The following is a 20,749-nucleotide window of genomic DNA, read 5'->3' on the forward strand; positions in this document are numbered from 1 at the left end:
TAGGCAGAAAGTGTTAAAACAGTAACACTTGCACAATACCACTCAGGGGACGTTCCTACTGGCTATAACCCCTCACACTGCATCCAGCAGCTGTTTTTTTTCTGCCTAGTGTAGAAGGACCTGCCTCCCGGTGGGACCATTGGTCCTGGGAATTTTTTCCTTTTTTCTGCTTTTTGATTCCTGTGATCTACAATCAGCTGGGCTGGGTGACAGGCTGGATAATATAAATCCTGGTAGTTTTCCTAGCCTGGCCATCGCGCATGAGCAGGCATTTGCTATGCGCTGTGTCGGCCACTACATGCCATCTCTGATCTAGGGGCGGCCGGTGAGCTATATGCTCTGGGGCACACACATGACCGGGCTGCTGCTGTCTGTGTCAGTTTGCCGTGGCTGAAAGCCACCCCGTACTGCTCGGATGATGGTTCTGTCTGTGGAATGCATCCAGCAGTCCATGCAGGAGGGGGAAGTATGGTTCCACCTGTCTCAGCAGAATGGAGCAGCTGGGCATTCCCTTGGAGGCCGACTAGGGGGTCGTCTCTCCCTCTCCCTCTCCCTTCTCTCCATGTTCCTTCTCCCCTCCCCATGCTATGGGCCGCTGTGTGACTGGGCACATGGGGGTGCAGTGCACATACCTGGCCGGGGCGAGGACTCTGATTCCTGGCAGGGGGCTGCACAGGGTGTTGGGGGTTTGCTCGTCCTCTTCCCTGTTTCTGGGCCACGATGGTGTGTTTGTACTGTTTGACATGTGGGGAGGCCGCTGCACGCTCCATAGCCATTTTCCTGGGGTCTCAGCCATTTTTTTTTAGCCACAGACAGTTTTTTGCCCTTCAGCCATTTTCTGGAAGTTCGGCTGCAATTTTCTCTGCACCCTCAGGCGTTTTTGCTGAGGCAGCCAGCGGCCATTTTCAAGTAGCCTCAGGTAGTTTTTCCTCTAGCGCTGGGTGCGCATTTACTTTTAGAACAGCGTGGTTTCACTCAGACACCTCATGGATGACACAGGAGAGAGCGGACAGCAGCACAGCGCAGAACCTGGGTCATGGTGGTGAGTCCTCGGGGGGGGGGGGGGGTGGACATATTGTGTGACTTGCCTTAGGTCCCTAAGTGGTGACAGACGAGTGTGGGTCAGCATGGCGTTGGAAGCTGGCGCGTCTTCCCCAGACATCCCTTTTATTTCAACTGGTTCTTCTGCACCTGCGGTGCCTATGGACGCTCTGTCGGCCGTCCTGAAGGCCTTTCTTGCCAGGGTGAAAACGGTGTGCGGGCGCAAGGGGGGGGGGGGGTAAAAAAAACCCTCCTCCCCCACCATATTCTGGGGAAAGCTCTTATTCAGACTCGGGTCTCGCTGTGACAGGCGGCCCCTCTTCTGACGTGTCAGAGGATGCGGCCTAGGACCGTTCGTACAGTGAGGATGACTCCATGTCTGGGTCAGTGCAGGAGAAGGCGCTTGTAGGAGCACTTATTACAGCGGTTATGACCGGGCGTCGATCCCTTTCGGGTCCCACAAGCCAGCCCACATGGCTAAGGTGTTTCCTTACCCAACTTATTTTGATAAGTTTATTTACAAGGAGTGGGGAAAACCCACAGTGGACCTTTTCAGTCCCAAAACACATGGCGCTACGTTACCCCTTTGAGGAGCATTTCCTGAAGAAATGGACATCTCCGATTGTTGACACCCCCCCCCCCCCCCCCCCATTTTCCAGGTTAAATAAGGTAACAACGATTCCTGTGGAAGGGACGCCTGCTTTCAAGGACCCTGCTGAAAAAAAGAGCCGAGGCGGTTGCCCTCTCCATGTTTACGGTGGTGGGATCAGCATTGCAGCCAATGTTGGCCATGGCCCTGGTGTCACAGATGCTTACTGAATGGGCAAAATTGTTGCACCGTGAGTTGGAGAAGCAACAGGCTTCCCTGGTCTGCGTGGAGCTGGTGGGACCAGTTGGTGCAGGGCCTGAAGTATGTCTGTGATGCAGCCTTAGACACGGCCCCCTTGCTCTCTAGAGCCTCTGTATCAGCAGGTACAGAGATGTCAAAGTACAAAGGTTCAGGATGGAATCAGTTCGCTCAGTAGTCGCACTCCATCAGGGGGATTTTCTGGCATCCCTGGACATCAAGGACGTAATACTTGCATGTCCCCCATATGCATCAAGCATCAGAGGTTTCTGCGATTTGCGGTCGGAGACCAGCACTACCAATTTGTAGCTCTCCCTTTTGGCCTGGCGTTGGTACTGAGGGTCTTCACCAAGGTGCTAGCCCCAATTTTTTGTCTTTGCTAAGGCAGCGAGGGATCGAAATCGTGGGTTACCTAGACGACCTCAGTCTGAGAGCAGCTTCTGCCTCAGAATTAAGGGAAGATGTGACCATCACGATGCAAACTCTTAGAGTTTGGTTGGGTACTGAACCTACAGAAGTCTGTGCTGGTGCCTGGAGTACCTAGGCCTGCTTCTGGACTCCTCAGAGGCAAGAGTCTTCCTCCCTTTGGACAAGCTGCACACTCTTCAAGCTGGTGAAGTTTTTGGTGTGGTGGTCATCGCTGCATTTTTGGCTGCGAGTCCTGGGTCTCATGGTAGCCACTTTCGAGGCGGTACCGTATGCTCAATTCCACACTCGTCTTGCAAGAGGAGATCCTGTCCAAATGGGACAAATCGCTGTTGTCCTGGATTGTCAAATTCGGGTGAGCCAGCTAGTCAGGGATTCCCTGCTCTGGTGGCTGAGGTCGCCAGCCCTTCGGTCCAGGAAGTTGTTCCTTCCTCTTCATTGGACGGTGATCACAACGGTCGCCAGCCTGACTGGTTGGGGGGGAGTTTGGGGCGTACAGTCAGCCCAGGGTTGCTGGACCTAGGAAGAATCCCGCCTGGCAATCAACGTGCTGGAACTTCAGGCGATCAGGCGGTGCCTCTCAACCTGGTCGGAGGCTGCCGGGGGTGTCCGGTTAGAATCTAGTCAGACAACGGCACGGCAGTGGCGCATGTCAACCATCAAGGAGGAACAACGAGCTCGGCTGCAGCACTGGGGTTCGCTCACATCCTGTGGTGGGCAGAGCGGCGCGTGCTGTCGGCAGTGTATATTCTGGGCTTAGAAAACTGTCAAGCGGACTACCTAAGTAGTCAGATGCTGGACCATTGGGAATGGTCGCTACATCCGGATGTATTTCGGCTCCTTTGCCTAAGGTGGGGCATGCCAGATGGGGATCTCCTGGCTTCTCTAGTTCGGAAGGTACAGAGGTTTGTGGCTAGGTCAAAGTATCCCTGGGCGGACGCAGCAGACACGTTGGCTCCATGGGGGCATTATCGGCTGATTTAGGCTTTTCCCCCCACTCAAGCTTCTACCACGTCTGCTTCACAGAATGGAGGCTGAGGGGATTCCGGTAATTTTGATTGCCCCAGATTGGCCTCGGTGTCCGTGGTACGCCCACATATTGGTATGAATGGTAACGGATGTTCCTTGGCAGATGTTCATTGACGACTGTCAATGCGAGAGGACCTAAAGTCGCAAAGTATACTAGCCTTCGTTTCGGCCAAAGAATGTTTCGGCCTTTCATCTAAATGAGGACATTGTGCTTCTGTCCTCATGTCCTCAGCCGTCATACCCCAAAGAGGTGGCTTTGCATTCCTTGGACGTGGTCCAGGCTCTGCGGGTGTATCTGTCTGCTACAGCTCCTTTTCGGAGGTCAGACTCACTGTTTGCATCGGTGGCTGGTCCGAAGAAGGGACTGGCGGTCTCATCGGCCACCATTTCTTGGTGAATCAGACAGATTGTGGTTCAGGCGTATGCCATAAGGGGGCAGGCGCCTCCCTTTCCTGTCACGGTACATTCTACCAGGGCAATAGGTGCCTCTTGGGCTTTCTGACATCAAGCGTCTGTTTTCCAGGTGTGTAAGGCAGCGACCTGGTTGTCCGTACACACTTTCACAAAATTTTACAAGGTTGATGTGAGGGCATATTCAGATGCTTGCTTCGGCTGCAAGGTTTTGCAGGAGGCTGTTTAAGGTTGCAACTCCTCTGTTGAGCTCTGGTTGTTATGGGTGGACTTATATTCTTGCTTTTCATACCCCTCGTTTCTTTGACACTGCTTGGGGTCGTCCCTAAGGTCAAGATGACAATGCTGTGTCTGTCAATGAACGAAAGAGAAAATATGATTTTTGTACTCACCTTAAAATCCTTTTCTCTGAAGTTCATTGACGGACACAGCACCCACCCCTCCTCTTTGTACTGCTTTTGATGAACTGAGCTGCTGGAAGCAGTGTGAGGGGTTATAGCCAGTAGGACCGCCCCCCTGGGCGGTACTGTGTAAGTGTTGCTTTTTTTTAACACTTTCTGCCTAGTCCTCTCCTAAAGTGGCGATATAACACTAAGGTCAAGATGAAGATGCTGTGCCCCTCAATGAACTTCAGAGTGAGTACACAAATCCTATTTTTTTTTTTTTTTTTTTTTCAGTCTGGATAGAGCAAGAGACAGTTATTACCCCTGTAAAAAAAATTTGTCATCTGTATCCCATTGTGAATATTTCCCTTAACTTCCTGTCCCATAGCCCAACAAAGTGAGAAGAAATTCCTGTAAATTAAAGAAATACCTTGGGGTCCCCCAGGTCACCATAACTTCCCCATTGAAAGATTGTCCCTCTTTATTTTCTGGGGACAACCTGGAATTTAGGATTTTCTTTTTCTTTAATTATTAATGATAATGTTAAACAGGACAGATAGAGGCACAGATGGCAATAAAAACTGGCAGGAGTTCTAATCCCTCTCCACTCTCTTCAAACCTAAAAAGAAAATGTTGTACTTTAAGGGTCCAAGAGGAGTTCCTTTCATAAGCAACCAGTCTCTGCTCTTAATAAAAGCTCCACTAGTTTAGAAAAAGAACTGAAACCCCAAACCCTCTAGTCCTGGTGACAAATCCTCTTCCCAGTTAAGGGACGCTTCCACTCTATTGGGGAGGGACTCCTAAAGGCTTTTGTGGCCACTTGGAAGATCTCAGATTGCAGGGTCCCCCCAGTGTGGCTTTCAGAGAATACAAACCAGAATGTCTCTGCTTTTCCACATCTAAATTTATTTGCTGAAGAGTTTAGATCCGGGGAAAAAAAAGTTTTCTTTGCAGCCTCATGAAAGACTACTGTCCTGAGGGGTCATTGCATCTGTACCGTAGAGTAAACGTCAGTTCCCAAGCCAAATGAAGGCGTCCAGCCATATCCCAGACCTCAAGGGTCTAAAGTTCCTAAAAATTCAGGATGGAGTGTTCCCGAACAGTGATTGCTTCACTTGATCAGAGGGACTTCCTGTTATCAGTTTAACAAGGAGTATTACCTTCACAGCTCAATTTTCTGACCTCACCAATAATGTCTGTTTTTGCAGTGGATGATCGCCACTGCCAGTATGTGGTGTTGTGCTTCGGCCTGTCCACAGCCCCTAGGATCCAGTTGTGGGATTGTTGAACTCAAGAGGTTCCCATTGGGACATCTGGAAAATTGGGGGGGGGGGTGGTGAGAGAAGCATTGTCGTATGTCCCCTCTGGGGCATATTTTACCTTTAATGCAGGGAATCCATTAAGGTAAAACATGTTCTGCCTTTACATACCCTTTCTCTGTGTCCTCTGATGGATGTACTCAGAGAAAAGGATTTTACAGGTAAACATAAAATCTGAATATTGCCACGGATATTTGGAAGCGTTCTTCTGAGCTGAGTATGCTAGGGGTAACAAGGATAAGTGTAATTTTGTACAAGGTCAGTTACTGTTTGCCTTATGTGTATTTGTGAAAGTGTAAAATCAAATGTTGCGGTTTGCCTTTCGTAGTTTTGAGTAACTTTCTTTTTAGCGTATTTGCAAAATGAAGGTCTAAGGATAGAAGTATTAAGATTTTTAGCAAGCATGTCCTCACCAATAATTGTCTGTTTTTACTCAATGGTGTAAGTTTTTTTTACACCCATCAGTTCATTGTTTGTACGCTTTGACAAGGAATATTCATTTTTTTTTTTCAACAATCGCAATAAGGGCTTTTTCATACTGCTCTGTAGCAAAATTGTGGTAAAAATGCATATGCATCTTTACCACGATTTTCCGGTGTTTCCTATGTGTTTCCTGTGCATTTCTGGTGGGCTTTTGAGTTGCCTGCACCGGTGAAAAATTTACATGTGACTCAAAAACGTAAATCGTGGTGTGTTTTTTCCGCAATTTCAATAGGAAGCTGCATTTTTGGTGCGGTTTTCAACACCGCACCAAAGATGCAGAATGCAGAACTTTTCAAAATGCACCACACCTGTAGCGCAGTCGTGTGAAAAGTCCCCAAGGATTTAAAGGGAAACTTTTTTTTCTTGCAGAGGAAAAATGTATCTATGTAAAAGGGGCTCTATGGAAATAAGCCCTCTTTACCAAGGCAAAACATTTTAGGGTCCGATTACTAGAAACCTGTTCTTTTAGCTTTCATTTTAGGCTACTGTGTGGAAATAAAACTATAAAACTATAAATTGTGTTCTCTATTAGGATTGCCACATACGCAGTACTCTTTTTACATTATATGGACATTTTATTTTTAGATGAAGAAAAGGTTTTGGCTTGGCATGCATTTAAAAAAAAAAAGCTAGTGCAATCTAGTCCCAAAAACTAGTAAAAAAAAAACATGCCACTGTTCATAACATGTAAAGTAGGTCAAATATAGCAGCGACTTAACCATGCAATATAACCACAGTTGTTACAATGTAAAGCAAAAAAAAAGCCAAGCTTATTACAAAATAATGTGAATAACCAAAACGTTCAATGAATCATAACTGCATATTGTGAAAATAGGCCACATGACAGTGACAATTATTAAAGAGAACCTTCAAACAAAGTTCATCAAGAAATCCAGCACCAAGGACGATAATCTCCTGTGAGAACCATCACCTCAGGTAATATGGACACTCACTGACCCTCTAGCGCTAGGGCGGTGCTATGTGCTGACTTTGCCGCATTTACGCTGACCCCAGAAGCTTGGGTGGACTAACTTTGACTGAAAAGAGATTATCAAGCTTGTTTTACTATAAATGCATGTAAGTGCAATTTTAAATAAGCACGAAGTGATTTTACACTATTGAAGCGCTTTGTTTCCCTATATACTTGTATTCTTGGTAAACGTCATGACTGGTATGGAGATCAGCAGTGGAAGCGGAGTTCAATAGAAGTGCATTTCCATCTACAACATCCCGTAGAAGGTTATGACTAGGGCTGAAACAACTAATCGATTATGAAATTAATCGATTACTATTTTCATAATCGATTAATCGGCCAGTAACATAATGGGGTTGAAAAAAAACTAAAATGAACCCTTTATAGTACAAAAAGAGCAAATAATCGCTACTGTAGATATTACTCACTGTTCTACATTAAAAAAAGAACCCCTTACAGTAGTGTTTATCTGCTTTTTTTTCTACTATAAAGGGCTAATTTTAGTTTTTTTTAACCCCATTATGTTAGTAAATGTCTTAGACCTGGTTCACATCTATATATTTATTGGTGCTTTTTGCAGAAATGCACTACAGTTCATTTACATGGTTTCCTATGGAACACGTTCACATCTGAAAGGGTCAGGGAAAAACGCAAAATGGTGCTTCTTTGGTTCAATATACTTCAATAGAAAAGCTGCAGAAAAGCAGGTAATGCGTTTTTGCAGCAATTTGTGTTTTTTAATCTGCCCAAAAAAAAAGGCAAACATGCAAATTGCAGTAAAATCACATGCACAAAAATCAAAACGTACAGCAAAAAGCACTGCAGAAACATATCAAAAGCCAACTGCATAGGTGTGTGTGTACCGTGCCTTATGCTGGCCACACGGATCAATTTTCAGATGAGAATATTCAGACAAATCTTTATACATTCGCTGAATGAAAGAATTTTGTTTGAAATTTTTACTTGTTTTTAACATTCTGTTTTTAAAATAAATGGCATTTCTGAACGAAAACCACAAACACTGTCTGAAAATTCCTTTGACTAAGAAGTTTTCTGTTATTTCCAAATTTTCCCGTCACTGTGGTTGAAAATGAACATCAATTTGACCCACTTTTTTTAAAAAGGTTATTAACCGAATAATCGATTAATCAAAACAATAATTGGCCAACTAATCGATTATGAAAATAATCGTTAGTTGCAGCCCTAGTTATGACTATAGCTCGTTTGACCTCTCTAGAGATAGTGGGTCAATAGGATCTGGAAAGTGTCCCCATTACCTGAGAGAGTGGTTCTTACAGAAGTAGTTTCTATTATCCTTGGTGCTGGATTTCTTGATTGACTTTGAAGATTCTCTTTTAGTAATTATCACTTTTTCACGTGGACCATTTTCACAATATGCAGTTATGATTCATTGAATGTTTTGGTTATGCACACTATTTTGTAATAAGCTTGGCTTTTGTTTGTTTTATAGTGCAATCAAGGCCCTATTGTGTCTAGCCAATTCGATTCTGCTGCTAGCTTTATGCATGTTCCAAAAATATCTATGTGGGCTGTCCTATTTTATTGGGATGCCCTTGTAGTTGAGGATAGTAATGTTCACAACCACGTAAGATTACATTGAAATGCACCATTCTTGTTTTTATGCTACCGATCTTGCTTCTTCCTGTTGTAATTTTGTGATGGAAAATATCTTTTTCAGTTGCTGAATTGTTTTGAAAGGTGCAGCCTTCAAAGCTGTCAACCTGCTTATTGCTTGATGTAATGGTGATCTGTGTGTATGTGTGTGTATATATACACAGTATATATACAGTATATCACAAAAGTGAGTACACCCCTCATTTTTTTGTAAATATTATATCTTATGTGACAACACTGAAGAAATTACATGTTGCTGCAATATAAAGTAGTGCGCTTGTATAACAGTGTAAATTTGCTGTCCCCTCAAAATAACTTGACACACAGCCATTAATGTCTAAACCGCTGGCAAAAAGTGAGTACACCCCAAAGTGTAAATTTTTTCTGTGTGCACAATTATTTTCCAGCACTGACTTAACCCTCCTGGGCATGGAGTTCACCAGAGCTTCCCAGGTTGCCACTGTAGTCCTCTTCCACGCCTACACCATGACATCACGGAGCTGGTGGATGTTAAAGATCTTGCGTCCTCCACCTTCTGTTTGAGGATGCCCCACAAATGCTCAATAGGTTTTAGGTCTGGAGACGCGCTCTGTTTCAGTATGTTAAAGTACATGTTAGCAAAGTGTAACTTATCACATGTGTTGTCACATGAAAAGATATAATAAAATGTGAGTAGTGTTCTCACTTTTGTGAGATACTGAGTTCAAACATTTGTGTGTGTATGTATGTGTGTATATATATATATATCTCCATAGCATTATGACCACTGCCAGGTAATGTGAATAAATGTGATTATCTTATTGAATGACATCTGAAAGTGGATGGGGTATATTTAGGCAGAAAGTGAACCTGTTGTCCCTGAAGTTGATGTGTTCAAAGCAGAAACTATAGGCAAGTATGAGGATTTGAGCGACTTTTACATAGGACAAGTTGTAATGACTAGACAATTGGGTCAGAACACCTCCAAAACTGCGTCTGTTATGGAATGAGCCTGGTCTGCAGTGGTCAGGACCTACCAAATATGGTCTAAGGAAGGAACACTTGCAACATGGGAGACCAATGCTCATTGATGCATGTGGCGAGCAAAAACTGGCCAGTGTAGTCAGATCCAATAGAAACTACTGTAGAGTATTTTGCTGAAAAAGTTAATGCTGGTTTCGATAGGTGTCAGAACACACAGTGCATCAGTTTGTTTGCATATGTGGCTGTGTACCCCTGTCTAGTCAGGGACCTGTGCTGACACATGACCATTAGAACTGGACCATGGAGCAATAGAAGAATAATTTGAAAATTGGTTTGAGGAACATAAGTTCGAGGTGTTGACTTCATCTCCATGTCTCAATCCAATCGAACATCTGTGGGATGAGCTGGAAAAAATTAGTCTGATCTGTGGAGGCCCCACCTTGCAACTTACAGTACTTAAAGGATCTGCTACTGATAGCTTGGTTCCAGCTACCACAGTATATTTTCAGTGGTATAGTGGAGCTCATATGTCAAGGGGTTATGATGGGCGGACATAGTGTTGTGGCTGATCGCTCTGTGTTGTGCATATCATTTTTATTCATCTACTAAGGCCTACACCTGTTGGTTTATGGGCAAAAGGGAATGCTTTACATGGTCTGTCCCTGGTCTAAAATTTTTTATTTTTTTTGGGGGGGGGGGGGATATCAGATTTAAGAAGACTTTACGGTGCTTAGGTTTATTAAATGACCATTGACATATGATCCCAAATGTTACAGAAATAGGAATTTAACACCTGATGTTGAAGCAGAACTCCGGGATTTTCGAAAATCCCCCACGCTAAACGGTTATTACATTTGTGAAATTTCTTACCATTTAAGAGAAATGTCTGAATTTACAGGAAGTCAGCTCTGTGATTCAAAAAATGCAGCATCTTTAACCACTTGCTTACTGGGCACTTAAACCCCCCTCAGTCCCAGACCAATTTTCAGCTTTCAGCGCTGATGCATTTTGAATGACAATTGCGCGGGCATACAACACTGTACCCAAATGAAATTTTTATCATTTTTTTCCCACAAATAGAGCTTTCTTTTGGTGGTATTTAGTTACAGCTCGGAGTTTTATTTTTTGCTAAACAAACAAAAAAAGATGCAAAAAAATAAAAAATCACGTTTAATAGTTTGTTATAACATTTTGCAAACAGGTCATTTTTCTCCTTCATTGAAGTGCGCTGATGAGGCTGCACTGATAGGCTGCACTGGTGGGCACTGATGGGCTGCACTGGTGGGCACTGATGGGCTGCACTGGTGGGCACTGATGGGCTGCACTGGTGGGCACTGATGGGCTGCATTGGTGGGCACTGATGGGCTGCACTGGTGGGCACTGATGGGCTGCACTGATGGGCTGCACTGGTGGGCACTGATGGGCACAGTTAAGGCGGCACTGATGGGCAAAGATGGGCACAGATAAGATGGCACGGATGGGCACTGATAGGTACCACTGATAGATGGGACTGATAGGTGGCACTGATAGGTGGCACTGCTGGGCACTGGTAGATGACACTGATGGGAACGGATATGTGGCACTGGGGTGCAGCACATTTGTTAAGGCAGATTGTGGGCACTGCTGGATGGCACTGTGGGCACTGCTGGGTGGCACTGTGGGCACTGATGGGTGGCACTATAGGCACTGCTGGGTGGCACTGACGGGGGGGCACTTTTTATTAATGTGGCACTGGCAGGGGGCAGGTGGGCACTGACAGGGGGCAGGTGAGCACTAGCAGGGCTGGCCATGATCGGGACTGATGTCCCGATCACGGCCGCCGGTGAACGGCTTTTTTTTTTATCCTCACGCTGGCAGCGCGAGGAGGAATAATAGCCGATTACCGGCTCCGTTATATCACATGATCAGCTGTCATTGGCTGACAGCTGATCACGTGATAAGGGGTCGGGATCGACCCCTTGCACGGATCGGTGATCAGGCGAGTCTCGTAGACTCGCCGATCACGGGGCGCGCAGGCCACTCGTGCACGGGACTACGTCAATAGACGTAGTCCCGGAAAAGGAGATCCGCGCTGTAGCCGTCATTCGGCTATAGCGCGGGTCTCAAGTGGTTAATGGCAGCGAGCATCTCTCTCACATCCTCATCTCTCTCACTAAACTGTAATCAGACTACATTTCCCAAGAATCCTTGGGATTGCAATGAATGTGGTAGAGTACACTAGGCTAGTACATGTGAACAAGCCCACTTCAACATAAATCACACCTCTCATTCTGCAGCCAACAAGCCATGCTACTCAGTAACACACGGCATGGTGGGTTACATCCTTATAAATGCAAAGCATTTTAATATAAATGGAAATAATATTTAAAACATTTAATATAAATGCAAACCAGTGCAACGTGTCAGGGACCACCGGATCCGCATATCAGGGACTACCAGTGTAGAGCGGGGATTACTAGAAATCACTCCCGCTGTGTCAGGTAATGTATATGAAACACCAAGCGCTGTTGTCCCGCCGGTATTTTGATTGACCGTGCACTGTTCCAATACCGGCGGGACATCAGTGTTCTCATATATAATATCTGATAGAGCGGGAGACTCCCGCTGTGTCATACAAGTGATTTCTGATAGTCCCCACTCTGCAAGGAGATAGTGGGGACAGAGTGGCTTTGCTGTGAGTGGCAGGAGCAGAAGAGGAGGAGGGACGGACACCTCCTCCATGGGCAGCACAGACCAGGGGGCTGTTGGACCCCTTCCGCCCACATGTCTGCTTCCTCCCTGCTCATTTTTAGGGGACTAAAACTGGAAGTGTCAGACCACTGGCTGTGTATACGGGAGGGCTAGCAGCGGTCTTACAGTCATCGGGCAATAACTGTTTTTCAACAAGTTCAGCAGCCTATTACAGAGGAATTACAGAGCTCAGAAGAACACGGGTGACATAGTTGGTGAAGGTAGGAGATCAGCAACAAGGACATGTAAAAATAATAATTTGCCTGGCGTTCTGCTTTAAAATTGGAATTGTGTGAATGAGATGGCTTCCCATGTTTCATTGAAAACAAAATAATGATCCTTTTGTGTGATTGCAACACATGTTCACAGTGTTCAGTAAAGAATGGCCCTATCTGTCCAACTATTACCAGGATTTTAAACCAAACTCTACACAGCTTTTTTTTTTTTTTTTTTTTCTTTTGCCGTAAGGTGGATGTGTGTAACCTTGACTTAAGGCCTGCAGTTTTATCACCACTGTCATTGCTCTGCATTATTTTCAGTGACAAGTGACTTTACACTAATCTAGTCCTCTGGACAGGTGATTTTGGTGTTGTATTTATGTAGCTGGAAATCCCCTCATCACACAATGAACATATATCCCATTTACAACTACAGAAACAAAGTTCAGCTTTTTTAAACCCTGCCTGAATCAAAATCATTTTTTGTCAAGTTGCAACAAAAAATTCTGAATTAAGCTGGTCTTGCAGCTATTAATAAGCCTAACAGGTCAGTGGTGGAATGGATTCTGCTCAGTTTAGAGATCAGTGTACACAGTTTGTGAGCTTTCTTCATGATCAGTTTGGAAAGATGCATCAATTTGGAAAATATTCTGTGGACAGTATGTTTGTTTATCTTTTGCCATCTTATGTTTAATGAAGGCCTTCTTGGTGGGACAGTATCTAGATAAGCCTTCTAGGTAGCCAGTTAAACAGTGTTTGTTTTTTGGTGTCCTACAGTTAAATCTGCTTATTAACAGCTCAGTTACTGTGTATATGCTCCTCACCCATTGCCTCCTTTGATATATTTTAATTTCCTAAAATGTTAAACAACATATTGATTTGTAATAAAAGTATATCAGATACATTTTTTTAAGCTTTTTTTTACCACCATTAAACACACTGTGTTTTTGTTTGTGTTTTACAGGTTGTGAGTCAGAGGTTTCCCCAGAACAGCATTGGTGCAGTTGGAAGTGCTATGTTTCTCAGGTTCATTAACCCGGCCATTGTGTCTCCTTATGAAGCAGGGATATTGGATAAGAAGCCACCACCCAGAATTGAACGTGGCTTAAAGTTAATGTCTAAGGTAACTTACTGCCTTGTTCAGGGGGCTACACATTCTAGCATGTTTCTTTTATTTTCCTCTCCTCAGCAGTACTAAAATAAATCTTCTAGTGCTGTCTGTATCCTAAAGTGTGCAGGCCTAAACATTATGGAAATCGCAAATCTTTTTTTAAAGTGTGTGTTCACTTTTGCTGTCAGATTTGAGAAGAAAACCCCTTATTTGTATGTTGTGTTCCCATTCACACAGCATACTTAAAAATAATTGTAAATATTTCATACCTTTCTAGTTTCTTTGGAGTAGGCCTTTGGACAGTCAGCAAGCTACTCTGGACAATTTCAAAGTGAAAGTAGAAGGACAGAATGGTGACAGACTGAGTTTCACTCAACAACATACAATACAAATCATGCTTTTGAGATCTATAACCCTCTCTTGGTAAAGGCAGCCTAAAGCAGGGGTCTCCAAATTATGGCCTTCTAGTTGTTCAGGAACTACAATTCCCATCATGCCTCGTCTGGTCTGACTGACAATGTCTCATGGGACGTGTAGTTTCACAACAGCTGGAGGGCCATAGTTTGGAGATCCCTGGTCTAAAGTATAGTTACAACTGATGAGCTCCGCCAGCACAGCACGAGCAGGGTTAATTAAGGTAAACTTTAATTACTCTGTCCCATCAACAATGTATAGCAGGGGTATATGTTTTCAAAGAATGTCTAAAATATTTAAGTTATTCTATGTGAACGTAATAAGCATGTTACAAATATTAAAAAAGTGTAAGGGAGAAGGGGAAAAGAGAAACCTTCACACAAAAGACCTCAAGGAAAAGTGTTGGTTCTATTGGACTTTTTAGGCAAAAATAAAAAAATAAAAAACAATATATTCAAAAATATTATTTATTTAAAAAAAAAATTAGAACAAAAAAAGTGGGGAATTGTAAAAACATCAAGTGCTGCTTAATATCCTGTCAAAATTAGTACAGTCTAGACAAAATCCATATTCATTTCCATATATATCCAAAAAATGACAAATTATACATTAATACAGGAAGTAAATAAGACAGGGTATCAAGTACAGAACTAAGACTCAGATATGTTCTGGCGCTCATGTTACAAATATGAAGCAGTTATCCTTATGCGGCGGCAAAAATGGTAAAGTACACTTTAATATCAATCTCTAACTAGAGACCACTTTTTTCAGGAAAGGTACTAGTGCACATGTTTTGCATTCATAGACCATTTCTCTTGTGCTTGTTGAGATGGTCACTTACTTTGGGGTCGTGTACCTGGTAAACATTCTATGCATCTATGAAAAGTGCATTCCTAACAGATTGTATGATTTCTAGCTGAAGCCGCAAGTCAGTTTTTATAACCTCATGGGGGATCACATTTAATACTGATACTAAAAGCACGGGAGTTTTTTTTTTTTCCCCCTGTGTTTTTCATAATTTAGTTAGAATACCATCCATCCCAATCTAGTTATATATCATGTATCACCTAGGGAAGTTTTGTCAAAGCTGATCACTTTTGCCCTTTTCACTAGAGGATTACTGCTGATCATTGATTGTGTTCACCTTTTATTAAAAAAAAAAAAAAATGTAACGTTGAACTAACATACATCCGGCATTCCCTCCCGGTCCCCACTGTACTTAACTTCGAAGATCCTGAATTGTCTGTGCTCACGCAGCCAATCCAGCCATCTGTGGGTATGAAATCCTGCTCCTCTTCTCTCCTTTGTGCAATGCTGCAGGGACAGATCGGAGTGTGCTCTGTGATGTTGCTGACTAATCAGAATCACTCTGCATGGGCACTGATAGCTCAGCATCCCTGGGGGTAAGTACAACATGGGCAGGGTGGACGGTGTTGACCACATTTTTTTTTTTTTTTCAGTAAAGGTGAACTAACCCTTTAAATATTGATGAAATTTCAGTGCAAATAATTTCATGTTTAAATTATGTTGTTAGATTCTCCAGAGCATTGCCAACCATGTCTTGTTTACAAAAGAAGAGCATATGCGCCCTTTTAATGAATTTGTAAAGAACAACTTTGATGCTGCACGAAGGTAAGAAAAGATATCTGTTCTTAATGTTTTTAAAAATGTAGCGCTCTTTAATAAGACATAACATGATGAGATTGCACCGAAGTGAATAACATTTAAAAAGTCCATTCTTAGTCCACATACAGTGACTGAATGGTGAGTAATATGTTCAATCTGTTTTATTAAATTTCAAACATTCTTAAACAATAATTAATCAACACAGACAAAGCATATAGCAAATTCCAATGAGTGTACAAGTAAGCATTAATTTAACCAGTAAAATCACCATAACCTTGTAAATGTAAGAAAGAAGTAGTAGAAAGGGGGGGGGGGGAGAAGGAAAGTGTGTAGAGGGTAACTCAAGCTACTCATGTGAGGGCTCAGGGGAAATGAAACGGGCAAGCCTTAGCTGTATCTGATACAAAAGAATCAAAATTGGAGGCGAACCGGAAGTGTAACCAAACAGTCCACTTAATAGTGTGGAACTCCCTTTTATCAGCATCCCACCCTACCATACATTCCATATGTTCGATCCCGTCCACTTCGCAGGCCCAATCAGCTAGAGAGGACCACTGGTTGATGCCAAGATCTAGTAATAGACCAGGCAGCCATCAAAAAATGGTGAATTAAGCTCTTTTTGATTTGCTTGTAGGATCTCGGCAAAATAGATAAAACCATTACTAGTCCCCTACAAGTTTGTCATAGAGCTGGAGAATCCTATCCCAAAATGGGCTAACACGTGGTCACGTGCCTTAAATGTGTGTCATGGTGCCTGGGGCCTGCAAGCATATGTCCGATACATTAGGATCAAATGTATTTACAATGGTGGAGCATCGATACCGCCTAGAGAAAATACAATAATTCCGTACTTGGGCATGTGAAGAGATGGATAATGTAAAAAAGAGCGCCACTGTTTTGCGCCACTCCATATCATCCGGAGATAGTCATCTCCCTTTCCCATTTTGAAAAGAATGGCAGTGAATTTGCATTATAAATCTGAATCGGTATCTTATGCATCGGGGATAGCGATTGTTCTGGTCTGTAAACTTGGATAACAATGACTCAAAGACTGAATGAGGTCTATTCAAGTCGTCAAAGCTCGGTAGTTTGTATAAAAAGTGTGTTCATGGAGTAGATTCAAGCCAGGCCCCAGGAGGGTTATGACAGGAATAGATGCTGATAGGTATGGGAATCAATTTTCCAGCATGGAGCGTATGGCTCAATAGAGGAGCATCTGATTTTTGCCATGTAAGAAATTTAGACTTGGTACAAATCAGAGGGAAAGAGTTGATACCAAATAGTGAGGTCAAGGGGCTAGGTCTCGAACAGTAAACCTTTGGTAAGGTAGCTGTCCCAAATTCACAACATAACAGAAGCCACAAGGAACAGTAGGTCAGTAGGGGGTCTGTGTATCGGGTGTGTTCATGGAAGGGATGTGAGGTCAGAAGATATTGGGTCTTTTTCTAATGACGACCACAGTTTAGTGGAGGATCCGTGGTACCAATTGACTATTCTGATTAATGACGCAGCATCAAAGTAGAACAGTAGCTCAAGAAAGGCAACGACCCCTCTATTCTTGGGTAAAGCTAAAGTATTAAAGCCATTTCTAGGTTTCCCCATATGAAGTGCCGAATAGCTCCCTTGATCGATTGGAAGAAACCACTGGGAGGGGGGTAGGAATCGCCTGAAAGATATATAAAAATTTAGGCAGAATGTCCATTGATAACATTCATTCGGTCAAACCAGGAGATGTTTGTTTTATCATAAGATTTAAGGCACATTCACATTGTTTGTTTGTATTAGGGGCATATAATTGAGATCTCCCATGGTAGACAAAGTAGGAATTTTTATTCCAAGATATTTAATAGCCTTTTGCTGCCATTTAAATCGAAATGAAGATTGAAACCCAGATAAAGTAGGTTAGGGTAGGGAAATGTTAAGGGCGTCCGTTTTTATCGTAAATTACTTTGAGGTTACTAATCAAGCCAAACTCTCTGAATGCCTCAACAATGGCTGGCATAGAGATGTGAGGCTTAGTAAAATATAATAAGAGGTCGTCTGCATATAGTGGTAGTTTATAATAACGGCCAATAAAAAGATCCTGGATATTAGTTTTACCGAATGGCCATGGCAAGATGTTCCATAGTGAGTATGTATAATAATGGCGAGGGGGGAATCCCTGGTGGGTTCCGTTATGATTCCATATCGGGTCCGATAGGAGGCCATTAGAGCAAATCCTTGCCATGGGGTTGCCATAGAAAGCCAGGATCTTACATAGCATGTTATGCCCAAGGCCCACTTGTGGATATGTGCTCTCTAGAAATTGGCAATGAACCCTGTTGAACGGTTTTTAGGCATCTACCAAGATCAAGCAAGCTGGGATTTGGCTTTTTGGGCATATTCCTTCAAGGAAATGGTTTTAAGGATATTATCCCTGGCCTCCCTCTCAGGGGTAAACCCCACTTGGTCAAGATCTATCAGGTCAGGTATCGATGGCGATTGGCCCATAGTTTAGCGTATAAGCAAATGTCAGTGTTGGTGAGTGAAATGGGGCAAAAGCTACCACACAGTGTAGGATCTTTCCCGGGTTTTGATAAGGCTATATGTGCTTCCAAAGCTTGTCTCAGGAAAGGTATATCAGTGGGGGGATAGCATTAGCCATTTTTATAAGAAGCGGTATAAGGAAATCCTGAAAGGATTTATAAAAACGGGTCGAGTAACCATCTGGCCTCGGCTTTTGTTCGGCGTTTGAGGGAAGATATTGCCAGCACAAGTTTGTCCTCGATAAATGGTCACTCAAGATCTTGTACTACAGCTGTAGGGTTAGTCTGAAGTGATGTGGTAGCAATAAATTTGTCAATTTTAGATTGAAAATCCTCAGGCAACATGTTAGAAGGGGAGCGTAAAGGGAGATTGTAAAGTGTGGCATAGAATTAAAAAAACAGCTTGTTAATTTCCTTTAGTATGATAGGTAAGTTGGTCTTCAGGTAGTTTAAGTTTAGGAATTCTATTTTTAGCATGGAGGGCTCTGGCCAGCATTCTGCCTGGCTTATTAGCTTCAACATAAAGCAGTTTGTGTTTTGTCCCTAATGGACTAGGTCTTCTGTTCAAACAAGTTCAGCAGTTTGTCTCAGATAAGGCAAGACTGCTGAGTATTATGAAAAACACATACCTGTATAGCCAGGAAAAAGGTCCTCCCATCACCTCTTACCCGATGGTTTTGACCACCTAATTACAAGCAGTCAAAACACGCAATTCTGCTCCAAAGAGAGTAATAGTTCTCAGAGGACCTGATCCACCAGCATATGCCATCAATCTGAATTTCTCAGCATCAAGACAACCAAATCACATGAGGCAGTGAATCTCCTTGCTGCAGTGTTCTGCTAGATCCGTGACTCCATTTCACATTTGGATTCTCTCTTCTTGTTAATATCAACTTAACAAGTCTCTCATGTTAATGTCATGCCAAACCCTTGTCTTTACTGCACCCTACTGTTTATAAGCGGCAAAAGGCTTTGCAAAATGTGCTTTCTTGTCATTTTTTATGGCAAGCAGACACTGTTCTACCTAATTCAAGTGCTTTTTGCTGTTGCCACTTACCTGGTCTCCCCACAATTTTTCTGCATTTTATTTTAGAATGAATAAACTTGTTCCTCTTACTTATTCCAGTCTTGTTTTAAAATAAATGTAAAGTTTAGCTTTAATTTGTTACTCAAGTCCATCTAAATCTGCTAGTGCATCTCACGCAATCCCAGATTAACACCGTTGTGGTCTGTGGTTGTCTCCACTGCTCCTCCATCTACTGTGGAGGCTCAGACAGTAAGTGTCACTAGCTGGATCGGCAAGTGAAAATAAGGCCTCAGAGGAACTATACTCACCTTGGCCCTAGAGATGCATCGTCCCAGCTCTACCAGTGACATTTTCGGGTGACCGGCTTCCGGGTCTCAATCACAGGCTGCACTCAGTGGCCAGACGGGATGGCGTCACTCCTGCGCGTTTGTGGGAGCTTATTTGGATTCGGCATTACCGAATTTATACAGTAAGCGGCATGTACACGGCTTACTGTACAGGGGCAGACAGTATGGTAAGTAACTTTAATGTGGAAGAGACAAAGCATGTCTTTTCTACATTTAAAATTCCTGCCTCTTCACTTCTTTATTTTTAGCCTAAAGTTCCATTTTAAAAAAGAAAGCTCAGCAACCACCACATTTTAAGGATTGGTAAGCTGCAACATTTTTCTTTTTTGATTTAATACTGCTTTAAAGAAAATAGGGAAGCCTGAAAATAGGTTTGTTTGGGTTGTTTCTGTGCTTTTAAAGTTTTACTTATAATGCAAGATACAGCCTTATAACAGAAGGTATTTACACATTCTCATTTCTCACTCTATTGATAGTTAAGTGGGTGGACTCATGCAAATTTCCTGTATCCTGTTTTAACCACCAGTGTATCTAAAACTGCTAATGTACAACACGGATATAGCATCATTATAACTTGCAGTGCCTACTTGTTTTCCTTCAAAGGAAAATCATTACCTACAAGCTTAAAGTATAAAGGCTAAACTTTTTATTAATTTATTTTTTATGTTTTGGATACAGTGGAAAGGGATTAGAACACCTGTCAGTTTTCCATTGCTTCTCTGCTCCTGATCCACCCACTCTTTGTTCTGTTTGCCGTTATCACTGAACGCGAAAGAAAATCCCAAATTTTGGGTCGTCTACAGAAAATAAAGGGGAAATCTTCCAATGGAGACATTAATTCTGGTGACCTGGGGATAAATCTCCCCTATGGGACACAGATTGTAAAAAAAAAAAAAAAAAAAGTTTGATGGTTTTATAACCCTCCCTAACTCTTAAAATGTTCTAGCATGCAATTTCATAACCTCCATGAGTGGTTGCCTTGTGCAGCATGCTTACAGCAGAACTAAATGTAAAAAATGAAAAGTTGCAGATAGGAATGCTTTTTATTGCAGTAAAGTACGTGTGTCATTAGTTGTCCGCACCGGGAGTGTAGCGATGGCAACTCTAAGTAAAAATGTAACTTAGAAAGAGAAGTCCATGAGGTGCTATTCACTTCATTGTGCTTAACACATAGTAAGCCAGCAGATTTTAAAAAGTGGCTGAGTTCTTGGAATTAAGGTTTAACAGCTTTCATTGTGCGC

At 42.9% G+C, this 20,749-nt stretch overlaps 1 protein-coding gene across 5 annotated transcripts in view; it reads left to right on the forward strand.

Moving 5' to 3' along the window:
• Positions 1 to 20,749, forward strand: part of NF1 (neurofibromin 1) — a 436,753-nt gene that overhangs the window by 224,522 nt on the left and 191,482 nt on the right. For all 5 annotated transcript variants that reach the window (XM_077482413.1, XM_077482415.1, XM_077482416.1 and 2 more), the window contains 2 exons: positions 13,423 to 13,581; positions 15,518 to 15,615. In XM_077482413.1, coding sequence (XP_077338539.1) covers positions 13,423 to 13,581; positions 15,518 to 15,615 — 257 coding nt within the window. The remainder of the gene's footprint in view (positions 1 to 13,422; positions 13,582 to 15,517; positions 15,616 to 20,749) is intronic.

Source organism: Lithobates pipiens, unplaced genomic scaffold (assembly GCF_037356315.1).
Source record: "Lithobates pipiens isolate NorthernLeopardFrog02 unplaced genomic scaffold, aLitPip1_a1.2 Scaffold_16, whole genome shotgun sequence".
NCBI lineage: Eukaryota > Metazoa > Chordata > Amphibia > Anura > Ranidae > Lithobates > Lithobates pipiens.